The 14308-nt window shown below is 46.5% G+C and overlaps 4 protein-coding genes across 4 annotated transcripts; 3 read left to right on the top strand and 1 right to left on the bottom strand.

Annotated features, from left to right (window-relative positions):
- Nucleotides 1–1159: 1159 nt before the first annotated feature.
- On the top strand, nucleotides 1160–3490 carry N7525_006403 (uncharacterized protein; the record flags this gene model as incomplete). The annotated part of the gene is made up of 4 exons (XM_061213713.1): nucleotides 1160–1382; nucleotides 1438–1572; nucleotides 1636–1890; nucleotides 1941–3490. 4 exons carry the CDS (start codon nucleotides 1160–1162, stop codon nucleotides 3488–3490), a joined length of 2163 nt encoding a protein of 720 aa, XP_061068144.1.
- Nucleotides 3491–4485: 995 nt separating this feature from the next.
- Nucleotides 4486–5994, top strand: N7525_006402 (uncharacterized protein; the record flags this gene model as incomplete). The annotated part of the gene is made up of 1 exon (XM_002569071.2): nucleotides 4486–5994. One exon carries the CDS (start codon nucleotides 4486–4488, stop codon nucleotides 5992–5994), a length of 1509 nt encoding a protein of 502 aa, XP_002569117.2.
- Nucleotides 5995–6451: 457 nt separating this feature from the next.
- N7525_006401 (uncharacterized protein) lies at nucleotides 6452–7336 on the bottom strand (the record flags this gene model as incomplete). The annotated part of the gene is made up of 1 exon (XM_002569072.2): nucleotides 6452–7336. The coding sequence occupies one exon, from the start codon at nucleotides 7334–7336 to the stop codon at nucleotides 6452–6454; it is 885 nt and encodes a 294-aa protein (XP_002569118.2).
- Nucleotides 7337–8848: 1512 nt separating this feature from the next.
- N7525_006400 (uncharacterized protein) lies at nucleotides 8849–9229 on the top strand (the record flags this gene model as incomplete). The annotated part of the gene is made up of 2 exons (XM_002569073.1): nucleotides 8849–9047; nucleotides 9105–9229. 2 exons carry the CDS (start codon nucleotides 8849–8851, stop codon nucleotides 9227–9229), a joined length of 324 nt encoding a protein of 107 aa, XP_002569119.1.
- Nucleotides 9230–14308: the final 5079 nt, after the last annotated feature.

Genomic DNA, 14308 nt, shown 5'->3' with positions numbered 1-14308 from the left:
ACTTAGAGCTACCAGCGGATACTTTGTCGAGGATTCTGCAAAAAAATATGTCATAAGGAGAGCCGCATAATATCCCTAAATCAAACGGGGATATCTGCTTGAAATTAGTTTAACTGTGGCTTTCTTAGCGGAAGGTACTAACCAAGCCTCCACACTAAACCGGTCTACATACAGTACATACCACTAACGGCGCTTTGATATTGCACGAATCATTGGCTTCCATCCTCCGCGCAATCCACACTGGACCTTCATTGCCGAGTTACCCGACAACGGAAAATGCTAGTATATTACATTTATATTTGTGTTCTCTGCCCTACGGCCTCGCGGCCTCTACGATCCTGCCGGTGCTAGCGAGTGAGCCACACCACACGCGTTCTGGTCATAGGCAAAATACCCACCTAATTCAACCATCAACCATGCCATCAAGAGCATTTTCAAGAGTCAAGAGATCTAATTAAGAAGGAAGGATGAACCTTGGATTAAAAAATCCAATAAATCTGTCTTGTGCATTTACATGTGTGTATAACTGCCCTCATATGATACTTCAACGGTATTCAAATGGAGTGTAAAAGTAACTATAAGAAGGGAAGGGGTTATATCCATAATATGTATTATCCAGCATTGGGTTGGCTTTACTAGTACGTTTAAAATTGAAGAACGACATTAAGGGGGTACAACATATACCTGCGACGAGAAAGGCCCCCAACATCGGTAGAAGCCTATTCGGGTAGGGCTTGGTGATGATCATATCAGGCACCCGTCGGAGTGCATCTGCGAGATCTGCTGCGGGATGTCAGAGCCTCACCGCGCTTTCCTAAGCGACGATCGCAATTTCTATAGAATATTGAGCCTCCGAAAGCTCTAATTTAACATAGCAGTTAATATAAACGCCAAAACATCACCCGGAATCCCGACTGGCAGCTGGTGTCGCGAGGGTCCACCGGCTTGATGATCCCCATCAATACAGCCCAGGTGCCCACTGTGGATTACATATACAGAATCAACATTCGAATTACTAATGAGGCAGTGTAAATTTCAGCCCCCAAACTACGATGTGCATTACATGGCCTCATAGGGTAGAATGACCATCGACATGAACTTTCAGCCCCCAAACTACTTTACGTGGCCCCGTAGTGTACTCCGTAGAATGACCATCGACATGAAAATATTTGAGACTCGGGTACAAAAGACTCGCGGCCTCCTCGAGTTCAAGCACGCTTTGATTATCAAAATCAAACTAAGGGTTGCAATGTTCGCCAAATATTCTTTGCTTCTCGCGGCTGCGGGGAGCGCTTTTGTGGACGCGGCCCCTAGCACTCGCTCGATACAGGGCCCTTGTGCCCAGATTTCCCAGCAGCACATGCAAGATGTTAAAGCTGGCAGTAAGAGTGACCAACTGAGAGGGTCAATCTCAATAGACATGCTGATTAGAACTAGAAGTACCCAAGTTCCCCGGTGCATTAGCCTATGAATGCTTGCAGTCCATGCCATTTGACCCGAAAAGAGGAGCTGCCTTTGTCGAGGACGTGAAGAAATACATGCAGTGGCAGTCTAACGCTGATGTGTTGAGCAGTACGTATGACATGGGTATCAGAAGAGTCGAAGAGACATTTTAACCATCTTTGTCTGTCATAGACCCTCCGACTTCGTATCTGTCTCCTCCAGTTGATATATGGGGTGGATTGGACTATTTGCAGCAGCAGGCCGCCGACAACAAATTTGGCAACCAGTTTGAGTTCGACACTGCTCTCTCCGACCTCTTTATTTCTGCCAAGGATGGGCATCTGTCCCTTATACCATGCTCGTATATGCCTTTTGCATTTGTTGGCCATGAGTCCTTGGTCTCTGTTTCCTCTGATGGTCTCCAGTTGCCTCAGATCTACACTTTTGGTATGTTTGTTGGCCTTATATATGGTAATGGAGCTGACTTGCCTTCTCAGGTGATGCCGAAGTCCTCAAGAGTAACCCCAACGCCGTCTCACCCATTGTGACCATTAACGGTAAAGAAGTTGTCTCTCAACTGCAGGGAGTTTCAGAGTCACAGTTATTCCAGGATCCTGATGCCAGGTACAACAACGTGTTCCTCTCGCGCTCTCGCTATACGAACAGTGACCTGATGGCGGGAGCATTCTCCATCGGTCCGAATGGAATGTGGCCGGGATCTACAGTGTACAACATAGCGTACGCCAACGGAACCACGTCAAAGTCCGAAGTGAATGCCATTGTTAGGAAAGACGAGTTCCAGTTTGTGGACGGTGAGGCGCTTTACGAGAGTTACTGCCTGCCTGCGTCTGATACCACCACCACGTCGTCTCCTTCGACAGCGACCCCAACGCCCAGTAAATCCGCCCCGGCTTCTTCAACTCCTGCCTCCCAGACCCCATCGAGCACTGCGAAACCTGCTCCAACAGGCTATCCCAAGGCCGCCATTCGCGACGACAACAACCTGATCTCCGGCTATCTACTGAGCGAGCCCGGGCTGGAGGACACTGCCGTGCTGTCCGTTCCTACCTTCAGTGTTAGCGGTGTAGAGGGGGGTAACAAGATTGTTTCCGACCTCGCCATTGAGTTTATCCAGAAGGCTGTCGACGCGGGCAAGAAGAAGATGATCATCGACCTAAGCTCCAACCCTGGAGGCGACGTCATCTATGCTTTTGATCTCTTTAAACTTTTCTTCCCCAACAAGACCCCGTACTGGTCGACGCGCTTCCGCGCACACGAAGCATTGAGGCTTATCGAGAAGGTCGGCTACTCTGTCCCGGAAGGTTCCCACAATGTCACATTTGCATCGCTCGCCAGAGTTGGCTTCTACGGCTTGAAGACCCCCAGTCAGAACTACACCTTTAAGTCGCTTGAAGAGTTCTATGGACCTCACAATGTACTCGGTGCTAAGATGACCACGGCTAACTCGCTGAACCTGGACCTGATCTCGAACGAGGAGAAACCAATCCACGGCTTCGGCGACGTCAAACCCGAATGGACGACGCCCCCCTTCGCCCCGGAAGACATTTTGATCATCACAGATGGAGCCTGTAGCTCCTCCTGCCCTATCTTTACCGAGATGATGAAATACGAAGGTGTGAAGACCATCTCCTTCGGTGGTCGTCCCCAGTACGGACCTATGCAGGCGATGGGCGGCACACGAGGTGCACAAGTCATGCCTGCAGAGACTCTCATGACGATTACAACTGCCGTGCTTGAAATGGCCGCCGAGGAGGAATTGCTCTCGGAGAGTGAGCTCCAGCAGCTGGAAGCGCTCTCCCCGGCTGAGGAAAGCCCGCTTCAGTATGGCTCATTGCAGGTTAACTTCCGCGACGGGTATAGCAAGCTTGATAAGGATAGCGTCATGCCTCTTCAGTTTGTCTATGAGCCGGCTCACTGCCGTCTGTTCTACACTCTGGAGAATGTCCTGCAGCCGGCGACTGCCTGGAGTGCCGCGGTCAAGGCTATGTGGGGTAGTGGGCATTGTGTTGCGGGTTCGCGAATGTGAGTGACACTTGAAGCGACCTTTCAATTCTTGCACTGTGTTATTTCATTGCAATACCTGTCCTTTATTTAGATTTCCTTTACTTTACCTTCATACTTTCCTTCACTTTGTATTTATACTTTCCTATTTCTTTCTTCGAAGCTTGCACATATAACAGCATCCTTCATCCTACGTCAATATATTGGAACTTGAAACAACTTCCGACACGCGCCTTTATATATCTTAGAAGTTCATTTAGACGTAGCTGAATATAACATCCGTTCCCACAGAATCAAAGCGTGTAACAGTATCCTTCTAGTCCTTGCAAAATCTTCCCCTTTTTATTGGCGGCTTGATTTTCACGGTGAAAGAACGCAGTGATGGAAAGAGTTACCAAAATACAAGCTGCCAAACAGACAATAAAACCATATAGCCCAGGGGATAGTCCTGCAGTTGTAAGCACCTCCCCGATGTCACCCATGCTGCTCTGAAGAGGACCTCGGGAACAGCCCTGGAGCATCCCCGGGGCCATATCCGAAGATGACTCAGCAGGGCTCGCGATGAAAAATATCACCATAACAAACGACTTCTACAATGAAGAATTCCCATATGAGATTTTAGTGAGACAATCGACTATCACTATTTCGCATGACTCTCAAACGTCCCCTTCCCATCTCTGGGGCGTGGGAGCACCCTGATGCCTACATAGAGGCCCTACTCTGCTTCTCTACTACGTCGGTGCTCTTTATGAATTTGTGCGGCGGCGTGCATATGGTCGACTTCCTGACCCGGGAGCCTGACCTGTATACAACTATTCTACCAAAAGATTGGATATCTTTCTTCGAACAGCACGATGTTCAGGATATCATCCAGCTACTCCTACGAGAGGACATTGAGAATTTACGAGGCGCCGGCGAGCCTTCCATAGATCAAAGCAGGACTTGGAATGGGGGGAATTCCCTCCCCAGAGTCTCCTGGAGTACATTTTTAATATCCGCTCACTGACGCTCCAACGAGAAATGTGCATCTCATCTTCGAAGAGGATTGAATTACCAAAACAAGTTGCTATGCATATGAACCGGAAAAAAGTACACGAGGTTGAATGCTTTTCTCAATATGTCGCATCTCTATCAGACACCGTTGATAAGCGCCGTGGTGAGCCAGTCACTCATATTGTGGATCTTGGGTCTGGACAGAACTATCTTGGACGAACACTGGCCAGCTCGCCTTACTACAAGCATATCATTGCAATTGAGCGCAAACATCAGTACATCAGCGGTGCTAAGGGCATGGATGTCCGAGCCAAGTTGGCGAAAAATCCGAAGGCTCAATATTCTCGCAAGGACAAAAGTTCATGCGATGGCTACAACGGAACTCCAGAAGTGACTGTTCCTGAAATGACAGATATTTCACAACCAATGATGGAGGATTCGCGGGTCTCAGATGCCCCTTTTCCAGATGCCCCTTTCTCTCAGGTGCTAGGCGAGATTAGCCTTCAACCTGGCGAGCTATTCGGATCCCCCACTACAGGCCCATTACGAGAAAACCCTCCGAAGCAAGAGATCCATAGCCGTGGTACTCTAAGCTATGTTGAGCATGAAATTCAAGATGGCCACTTGGAGCCCGTTATAGACCACATCACCTCTCCATCCCCTGCTGGAGCTTCTGACGGGAAAGGAAAAGAAGAGAGCGATGCTAGATTGATGGTCGTTTCCCTTCACTCTTGTGGGAACCTTGTTCACCATGGATTACGATCCCTGATTCTAAATCCCTCGATTGTGGCTGTCGCCATGATCGGCTGTTGCTACAATCTGTTGACAGAACGCCTCGGTCCAAACACACACGACCTCCCTATTCTGCAATCCCTCCACCCTCGGCTTAAAGAGACTGGAACATCATACGATCCGCATGGGTTCCCTATGTCTAAATGCTACGAGAACTACCGAAGCCCAGGGGCAACGACCGGCATGAAGCTTAACATTACAGCTCGGGCACTGGCCGTGCAAGCTCCATACAATTGGGGCTTAATTGACAGTGAAGTGTCCTTTACCCGGCACTTCTTCCGTGCTCTTCTCCAACGTATCCTCGTCGATCGAAATATTCTTCCTAAGCCCTCTGTGCCGGAAGATGTCTTCTCTGACGGACCTCACCCAGAAGCTAGAAGCAACTCCCTTAATATTGGCTCATTGCCAAAATCTGCCTTCAAGTCATTTACTGCATATGTTCGTGCTGCGACCGTCAAGATGAGTCGAGACCCGATATATGCTTCCCAGGTGCAGGAGCACATTGCTACCCTGACTGATGAGGAGATTCACTGCTACGAGACTCAGTACCTCCACGCGAGGAAACATATGAGCATTGTGTGGAGCTTAATGGCGTTCAGTGCTCAGCTTGTCGAGGCAATTATTGTTGTGGACCGGTGGCAATTCCTGCGTGAACAGGATTCGGTCAAAGACTGCTGGGTTCAGCCAGTTTTTGAATACAGTGAGAGTCCGCGTAACCTCGCAGTCATTGGACTAAAACGGTGATGATTTATGGGAAGAAGAGTGTTTGGCATGCATCGAATTTGAATTGATTGTAGATACATATACAGGAGGACATAGCAGGAAAATATAAAGTCAATTGAGAAATAATTCAGGCGACCAGGAACCCTTTTAGTTCCACTAGAGAGCGTTCGCTCACTAACTCCTAAGTTGATACCAGTGCCATAATAAGTTGTGTATGTTGTATGTGCCAAAATACCGCGATTGTTATTGTTATATCACATATTCCTTCTATACAGGTCTGCGCTCCTCTACAGTGTTGGGAAAGAGAACCTAGTGCCGGGAAGCTGTGGTAGAATGGCCCTGGGGCCGTACGCATAAAGACTTAGAGCAGGTGATCTAGGGCATAATCCTTCTGGCTGGACGTAGGTCTAATGTGTGTATATACTGGGTTTAAATTTTCTTATATACTCCCACTCAATCCTCGCCCCGTAGGAACGACTCACCTCCTACGAGACAAATTCTGAATTTGCATCAGCAGGATAAGCTTACTGTTCGGTACAATGGCAGGAGGGCACTCGTAAAAGAAAGGCCACGTAAGATCTATCGATCCGCTCATGCCTGCGTAGAAATGAGTGTCCATGAAAAATGCCATGTCCATTCTCATCCACCCAACATCCGAGCAGCCTTCAACAGCGTCCGCTTGATTCTGCAGCTGTTCGGGATCATTTTGTGCGGCACGGCTGACATCACCAGAGCGGCCTCCACTCGACGACCAAAAGCCATCTAAGAAGTTGGCATGGCCTGAACCTCCGGAGCCACAGCTGCGTAATGCATCCTCGTCAATTTCGAAGAAGAATCGATATCTTGAAACTGGTTCATCGTCATATAGGAGCTTTTGATCAGCGCCTGGGTTCTCAGCCGAGAAATTATTGGCTACCCATTCTTGGAAGTGGGCGCGTAGCTCCGCCTTGGAAGCTCCATCGAACTTTGCCTTGTCTTCCATGAAGACAAATTCGAGTTTGTCGAAAATGGCTTCATTGAGTTCTGATCGGGGGTCAAGGTTGACGATTGAGCGCACTGAAATGTTGAGCTTTTGCTTAAAGATATCCCAGGCTTCGTCATCTTTGTATGTGGTCCGGTAGAAGACCCAGCCCCATTTTTCTATTTTTCGATCTTTGAGCTCGAAGAGTATGACCTCTGATGAAATCCATTTCTCTCTGGAGGTAGGTGATGACTGAAAGCTTCGTGATGTTGAAGGCAGAGCCAAATTGGGGAATCCTACTCTGCTTTGGAACGCAGCAGGGGCTGGCTTGGGGCGCACAGAAAGAAACGGGCGAGCGGGAAGTAGATAAGCAAGCGAACGCCTGAGAGTGAACGCTCTCATCATTGAGTATAGAATCCTTTGATCAAATTGGGTCGATAGGATACGGTTGATGAAATATAGGGGATTCGGGCCGCGTGGAACACGGCGTCGGCCCCTGGGGCCGAATTTTCAGCCACTAGTCCACATGCGCTCTAGGACGTGTTTCATCAGAAAATCTTGAGCTAGTATTTGGAAACATGACAGTTGAGCAAAGTAAACATTATTCCGGTATATAAAATGTCTCAGGGGCCGATGTGTTATTGTGTGGTGTTGACATAAAGGCGTGCAGATTAAAAATCTCGGAATAATTTGTTTTCGCTAGGAAGTAAGAATGAAAGAGAAATTTTCCTCTTCCTACAACCCTCACTTGGTAATTGGCTTGAAGCTCAACGACCGTATTATAGATGCAGATGAGTAGTATACTACATCCGCGGATGGTGCCGCAACATACCCCACGCCCATATTCTAGGTTGAAACATTAAACATATTATGAAAGCTTTAACAACATACGATCATTCTTTAGTCAACATATCTTATTATTACGTGTCTTAATAGCTTCATAATAGGTAACGAGGATAACTTGAGCCAGTAGGGCAACATCTTCTACAGAAATGGCGTCATACGGTTGGATACGAGGGGACCTCGCGCTTGCTTCCTGCTACTTCGAACTTGGCCGGAAATAGGGACGACTGGTAAACAGGTCTTGTCTGATCGCGATCCTGTGGAATTGCTTTTGCCGTCTTAAGTCTAAGGCGTAAGAAAAACACACGAGCTAGAGAAAGCCCCTGCAGAGACCTGACAGTCGCAGCTTTTCATGCATAGCGAGGTTTCAACGATCTCTTATCGTTTTGCTTATCTGTCCTATTATGAGTAGCATTTGATTATATTTATGTGTTATTTATGTGTCTCGTGGCTTCCAAATAGTAAAACCCCTCACAGCTCGAGAAAGTCTTTTACGTCATGGCTGATCTCGGGCCCGTTCTTTATTGACTATTATCTTATTCCATTCCCAAGGTAATCTCAGAATGGCCTTGACTAACCTGAAAGATCCGTCTTTGGGAGATGCCACTGCATTGCGTGACTGGTAAGTTGGTCAACCCTAATTCTCTGACGCTCTGATGAGATAGAGCCTTCCCTGTCAATAGAAGACTAAATTTCTTTTTTTTTTCCTTTTTTCTTTTTTTTATATACTTTAATATGTATTGGATCGTACATCATTTTCGCCACATATGATACGCCAAGCTTGCTTTGTCTGAAGGCGTTAAACATGTAATGGACATGGTGGCGATCCTAGCTACACTTGGTTTATCCGTACCATAACTATAAAAGTGGTCATGAGACCTTTTTCTTCCAATAAGGTCGTGTCATGTCATGCACATTGCTGTAGCTCAAGTTATATAGAGAGCTTCCGTGAGCAAAGATTCTTGTTTGGTTGTTATTCACCTATGAATATCACCAAATATCCTGGGATCATTCGAATCAATTTTATCAGAAACATCAATATCCACCTTATCGGAAACACTTACATTCACCATGTCAGACTTCTTCCGCAGAGCATCTGACGCATTCCACCATCGCCAGCGTCAAAGCTCAACCGATTCAACGGAGGGAGCCAAATCCCCTGACCCCCCTGGCGCAGCAAAGCCTCCCGAGCAACAGCCGCTCAATCAAAATTCGCAGTCTGCTCAGCCTGAGTCTCACGTAAATGAGGCTATTGCTGGTACAGCGAATGGTACAATACCACTTTGTCGCTTCCTTGCGCTTGGTATATATTAACAAGATTATATAGATAATGTTGCCCAACCCAAGCAACACCGCCTTTGGGGATGGGGCCGCCACCAGGGAAACAAACCTGCGACGAATCAGCAAGGTAGCCAGGCGAAAGAAGATATTGACTGGGTTGTTGGCACGTAGGAATCGTCGTTCTCGACGGAGTGGCCGGGTCGCTAGGATCGAGTTTGTGAAGAGACCGAAGACCGACTACCAACACCTTCGTTCTGCGTCCAACACAGTCGCGCTGGATTACTTGTTGAGGCTACGAAGGAGGACTGCTAGTGAGAACTAGCATGGAGGGAAAATCGGGAAGAAGATGCGTACTATGAATCTATGGAAAAACAGGCTGTATATGAAGCCTGTACTAACAAAGGAATGGCAAACTGACAAACTGACATATCAAACTGACAAAGCAAAAGCTCAGTCTGCACAAAGGGACAAAGGCATAAAGACATACCATACCATGCATGTCAACACACCCCCCCAGACTGAGCATCAAAAGCAAAAATCAATCTGGTTTGCATAGTAAAAATCATAGTAAAAATCATCAAATTAGTCTGTCATTTCCTTCTTGCTCACCAGCAGTTTTCGAATCCTTTCGAAGTCGACTTTTGGCAGTGCTTTTGTTAATGCATCTGCCGGGTTTTCCTTGCTGTCGATGAGCTGGATCTCGATCTGCTTCGTCTTCATAGCATGTTTCACAAATTGATATTTGACATCCAACCACTTAGTTCCTTTATTGTAGGAGTCCTTCTTGAGAATTGCAACGGCATTGTCGCTGTCCGTACAAATTGGAATTGGAATTGGCTTCGTGTCATCCAGTAAACGTAGCTGGAGAAGGATCTTTTTCAAATAGAAAGCTTCTCGCACTGCTCCGTCGAGAGCAATATATTCAGCAATAGTGCTTCCTGTGGCAACAATGTCTTGTTTCCGCGAGCTCCATGAAATTGGCGCTCCAGCATAGTAAAAGACATATGCTTCTGTTGATTTCCCATCTTCGCAGTCGTTAAACGAAGAGTCAACATAGCCAATCAGTGTTAAATTAGATTTTGCCAGTTATATCCCATAGATAGGTGCGCCTTTCAGATAGCGTAGTAGTTGGGAAAGGGCATCAAGGTCTTGCTTCCTAGGATTTGCAGTTCTTCTCTGCAGTCTGTTCATAGCAAAAGCGATGTCAGGTCTTGTGCGCATGCCTAACCAGGCAACCTTGCCAACATCCTCTCCAAATGCTGATTTTTCAGGGGAAGAGACTGTCTAAGAGACCGTGTCAGTCTCTATTGTAGAGAAAGGCGGTTGGTAAGATAACCTCATAGGTAGGTATGTTGAAGAAACCTTACCTAGACTCGCTGTCTGTAACAGATCTTCTAGGTATGCAACTTGGTCGACAAAAATGGTTGACAAATCTCTTGTCAGACTGCTTCCTAGAAACCTAGCTGGTTCACCAATCACCTTAATCTTGAAGATGATATTGTCTTTGAACCATTGGATTTGTCGTTTATCCAAAGCAGCGCTCAATATGTCGTCAACATAGAGCAAAAGCCAGAGATCTCTCTCTCTGTGTGTGAAAATGCATCTTTCATCTAGAAGCTCTTCAAAACCCAGTCTTTTCAGCTCTTCTTTTAGCGTTTCGTACCACAGATTTGCTAATTGTCGAAGTCCGTACAATGCTTGCTTTAGCATATAGACTTTGCTGGATCCTGATTGGTCCAGCCGGAAAGGGGATTCAGACGTCGAAGAAGGATCACCTTAGTAGTATCCGGTTGGCGGTCTCATGAAAATGCACCTCTCATCAATAAGTGCATTGAGGTAAGCAGTGGTGTAATCAATTTGCTCCCATTCCATGTTTCGGATAGCGACCATAGATAAGAAAAGTCTGGTGCTTTCTGGCCTAGCAACCGGTGCATAGGTGTCGTCAAAATCGAATCCAGGTCTCTAGCGGTTACCACAGATCACCCATCTTGCTCTCATCTCCGTAATGTAATCCTCCTTATCACATTTGAGGTCGTAAACCCACTTTCCTGGTAAGATAGTGCTTCCTCTCGGCGGAGTGTTGACTAGCTAGTAAGCTTGGGCTGCTTCTAATTTGGTGATCTGGTTGTTCATAGCATCCTGCCATAGATCTTTCTCCGGGGAATTCAGCGCTTCCTTGTAGTTCCGGGGAATCTTCACTTGCCATGTCTTCAGACCTTCCGGGATAGCAGCAAAAGCAATACCAATAGCGGATAAAGCTCTTCCATGTTCATCCTAGTCTTCGTCATCAAACCTCCTTGGTAGAATTCCTGCTATCTGGCGTGTTGACCTCCGTATAGCAGCTGGCTACGGTGTAGGTGTAGCTGTAATTGGATCCGGAGAAGAGGAATCTATATCTGGTCTTCTCTGTCTCTCTGATAGAGAAGGGACAGAGACAGTTCGTGCGCTTGGTGAAGGGGTCCACAAACCTATCATTGGAGGTCTTCCAGAACCAGGTCTCTTACCTTTTTCCGCTTGTGTAGGGGTTGTGAAGAGAGTATGGTCTTCTTCTTCATCAATTTCTTCCACGCGTGAGTTCAATGGCGGCAAATCCTGGGTTGAATGCCTGGTCTTATTAGCAGTAATGACAGGTGAACCAACACTTCTCCCAACGTGAGAAATGGGGGGAGGTGCATCAATGGTTTGTCCTCCCGTGATGATATCCCTTTCATTATAGTGAGGAATACCCTGTCTCTGCTCCCAAAACACAACATCTCTATATCTGGAAACCCTCTTGGTTTTAGGATCATAAATCCTATAGATATGACCATTGTCACCCTCGTATCCAACGAGGTGGCCAATCCATGCTCTAGCCTCCATCTTCTGGCTTTGAACGCGCTTTTCTTTCGGGATATGAACATATGCCTTAGCATACCATACTCGAAGGAAGGAAAGAGAGACGTTCTCCGGGGATCTCATATTCAATGATTTCCTCCATGCTATGATAGGAGCTTGTTGATAAAGCTAATCTCCCTGAGCACCATGAAACTCATATCCCTAAGCTCCATGTTTTGAAATTGGCTTTCTTAGTCGATTGATGATATATGCAGCTATATTGACAGCTTCTGGCCAGAGTTCTTGTGGTGCGCCAGCATCAATCCTTATGGTGCGGGCAATTTGCAAAAGATAAAACCCAGAAAACTCGGAAACACCGTTTTATTCATGTGCATAGGGAGCTAACAAAGTGACTGTCATGTTCATCGGAGCTGATTTAGCCCATTTGGCAAAAACAGAGAATTCCGTGCCGCCATCGATCCGCCATTCCTACGGCCAGCATCCCATCTTTTGGTGCATCTCCTAAGCAAATTTCTGGAGAACTGGAGAAGCATCCGCTTTGGTAGCAAGACATGGTGTAAGACGGTATCTGGTTGCATCGTCTGTAATGATCATGACATGGTTCCTATCAAATTTGCTGGCATTGGATTTGGCATCTGGATTAAAACCAGGAGGAGATACAGGCTGTAGATCGATATGAAACATATAGCCTGCTCTGGTTGCTCTCGCTTGCTGGGAGCGAGATATAATCCGCTTTGATTTACCGAGTCTGCATGCTTCGCAGTCATATCCCTCGTCGTCCTAGTGCACGTCACAGCCCAGGTCCGCTTAGTTGATTTTTGTAGCATGACTGCCAGCATGACCTAGCCTTCGGTGTGCAAGCTCTATAGAAATGAGAGCTGCACCGAGAGCTAGGGAAACGAGTTGTAAAAATAGGACCCTTTGGTACATTCTGGTATAGCCAATGAGCTTATCGTATTCATCATGTAAAGCTCCAGTCTTGCTATTCCACCAGATTCCCAGCTATTTTTCGGCAGTCCCAAGTGAAAACAGATTGTATTATCCACCCTTCTTGTAAACACAGTGAATGCTAATTTGATAGCAAGCTAGTATTGTCCGGATAGCTGCTTCCTGAGCTGCATACACAATTTCATCTCCAAGGTGGAGAGTCAAATTGACAATGCCATAAGCATCCGCTTTGACTTTTTCATTTCCGGAAGTCCACCATTCATATTCCTAGCCAGTTGTATAAGCCTACATGGTGGAAAACGCAGTTTCGTCACTACAAATGTGCTCCGAAGCGCCAGTATCCAAAACCCATGGATAACCTGGAGCTGTAGCAGATAGCTGGATTGCAATGAGAGCATGATCTTGTTCATACTAAGCTCCAGATTTGGATTGCTGGGCAACCTCTTTTCCTTCATCTTTGTCGTTTTCGTAGTCTGACAAAGGTGTAGAAGCTTCCCGCAGGTCTCCATACTCTTCATCGCTGTCGTAGTGTGCTTCCGCTATCATGTAGGATGGGTTGAAAATTCTATCCAGAGTGTCGACATTGATAGATGTCATGATAAACCCAGATGCAGATCCGGCATCTGGTGCAGAGAGATTCGCCTGGCGGGTCCTGTCTGTCTGGGATCCGTATATAGGCTGAATTTTGTCTTGTTTGAACTCTGTGCTGTTGGATGCCAAATTTGTCGATTGTTTCTTTGGGTTATAAACCCATAAACCTGGCGACGGAATCCAATCTGGGAAACGGAGATCGGGACATAGATGGAAACATTTGCTAACTCCGTGCTTCCTCTTGCCGCAATAAGTGCAATTTCCGTTATCACTTCTCTCTGGCTTGTGCGCCAGCCACTTCTTCACATACTCCTCCGCAGACACACCTTTTAGCGGTTTATTCGTAAGCGCTATGTTATTGGTGTTCGAATTAGTAGCCGGTGTAGTCGGAATAGGTGGATTGGTGCGCTTCTTAAGAGCAGAGAGAGCGAGGGAGTCTGCATTGCTAGATTTGACATAATCCAGAATTGTAGTACTATACCGATAAAAATCGATAATAGTAATTGTCTTAGCCGGTTTCTTAATAGCGTTAAGCTCGTTGTCTTTTACAACGATAAAACCGCTAAGTTCTAGCATATCACTAAGCTCTAACAACATGGTTTCCAGAGCGTAGTATAGAGGAAGTTCTCCATTAAGGTTACAGACAGCTTTATAACGAAGCTTCACAGCATGAATGAATTCCTCATTTGTTGTAAATTGACTCCGAGATAGCTTCTTAAAGCTTCTCACAGCTGCTTTCAAAGCACTATGACCTTCACCCTTTATATGCTTCTTCAATTCAGCTAGAAAGTCATCGGCGAAACCAATTTTTGATCCACGAGCATTGATCTCCTAAACCAGGGTGTGGTCTATACTACTTGTCATCCATATCCTCAC

The sequence above is a fragment of the Penicillium rubens genome (assembly GCF_028828025.1).
Source record: "Penicillium rubens strain IBT 27055 chromosome Unknown utg000003l_segment0_segment0, whole genome shotgun sequence".
NCBI lineage: Eukaryota > Fungi > Ascomycota > Eurotiomycetes > Eurotiales > Aspergillaceae > Penicillium > Penicillium rubens.
Note: the sequence above shows the minus strand (reverse complement) of the source record. Positions and strands in the feature narration are given on the sequence as shown.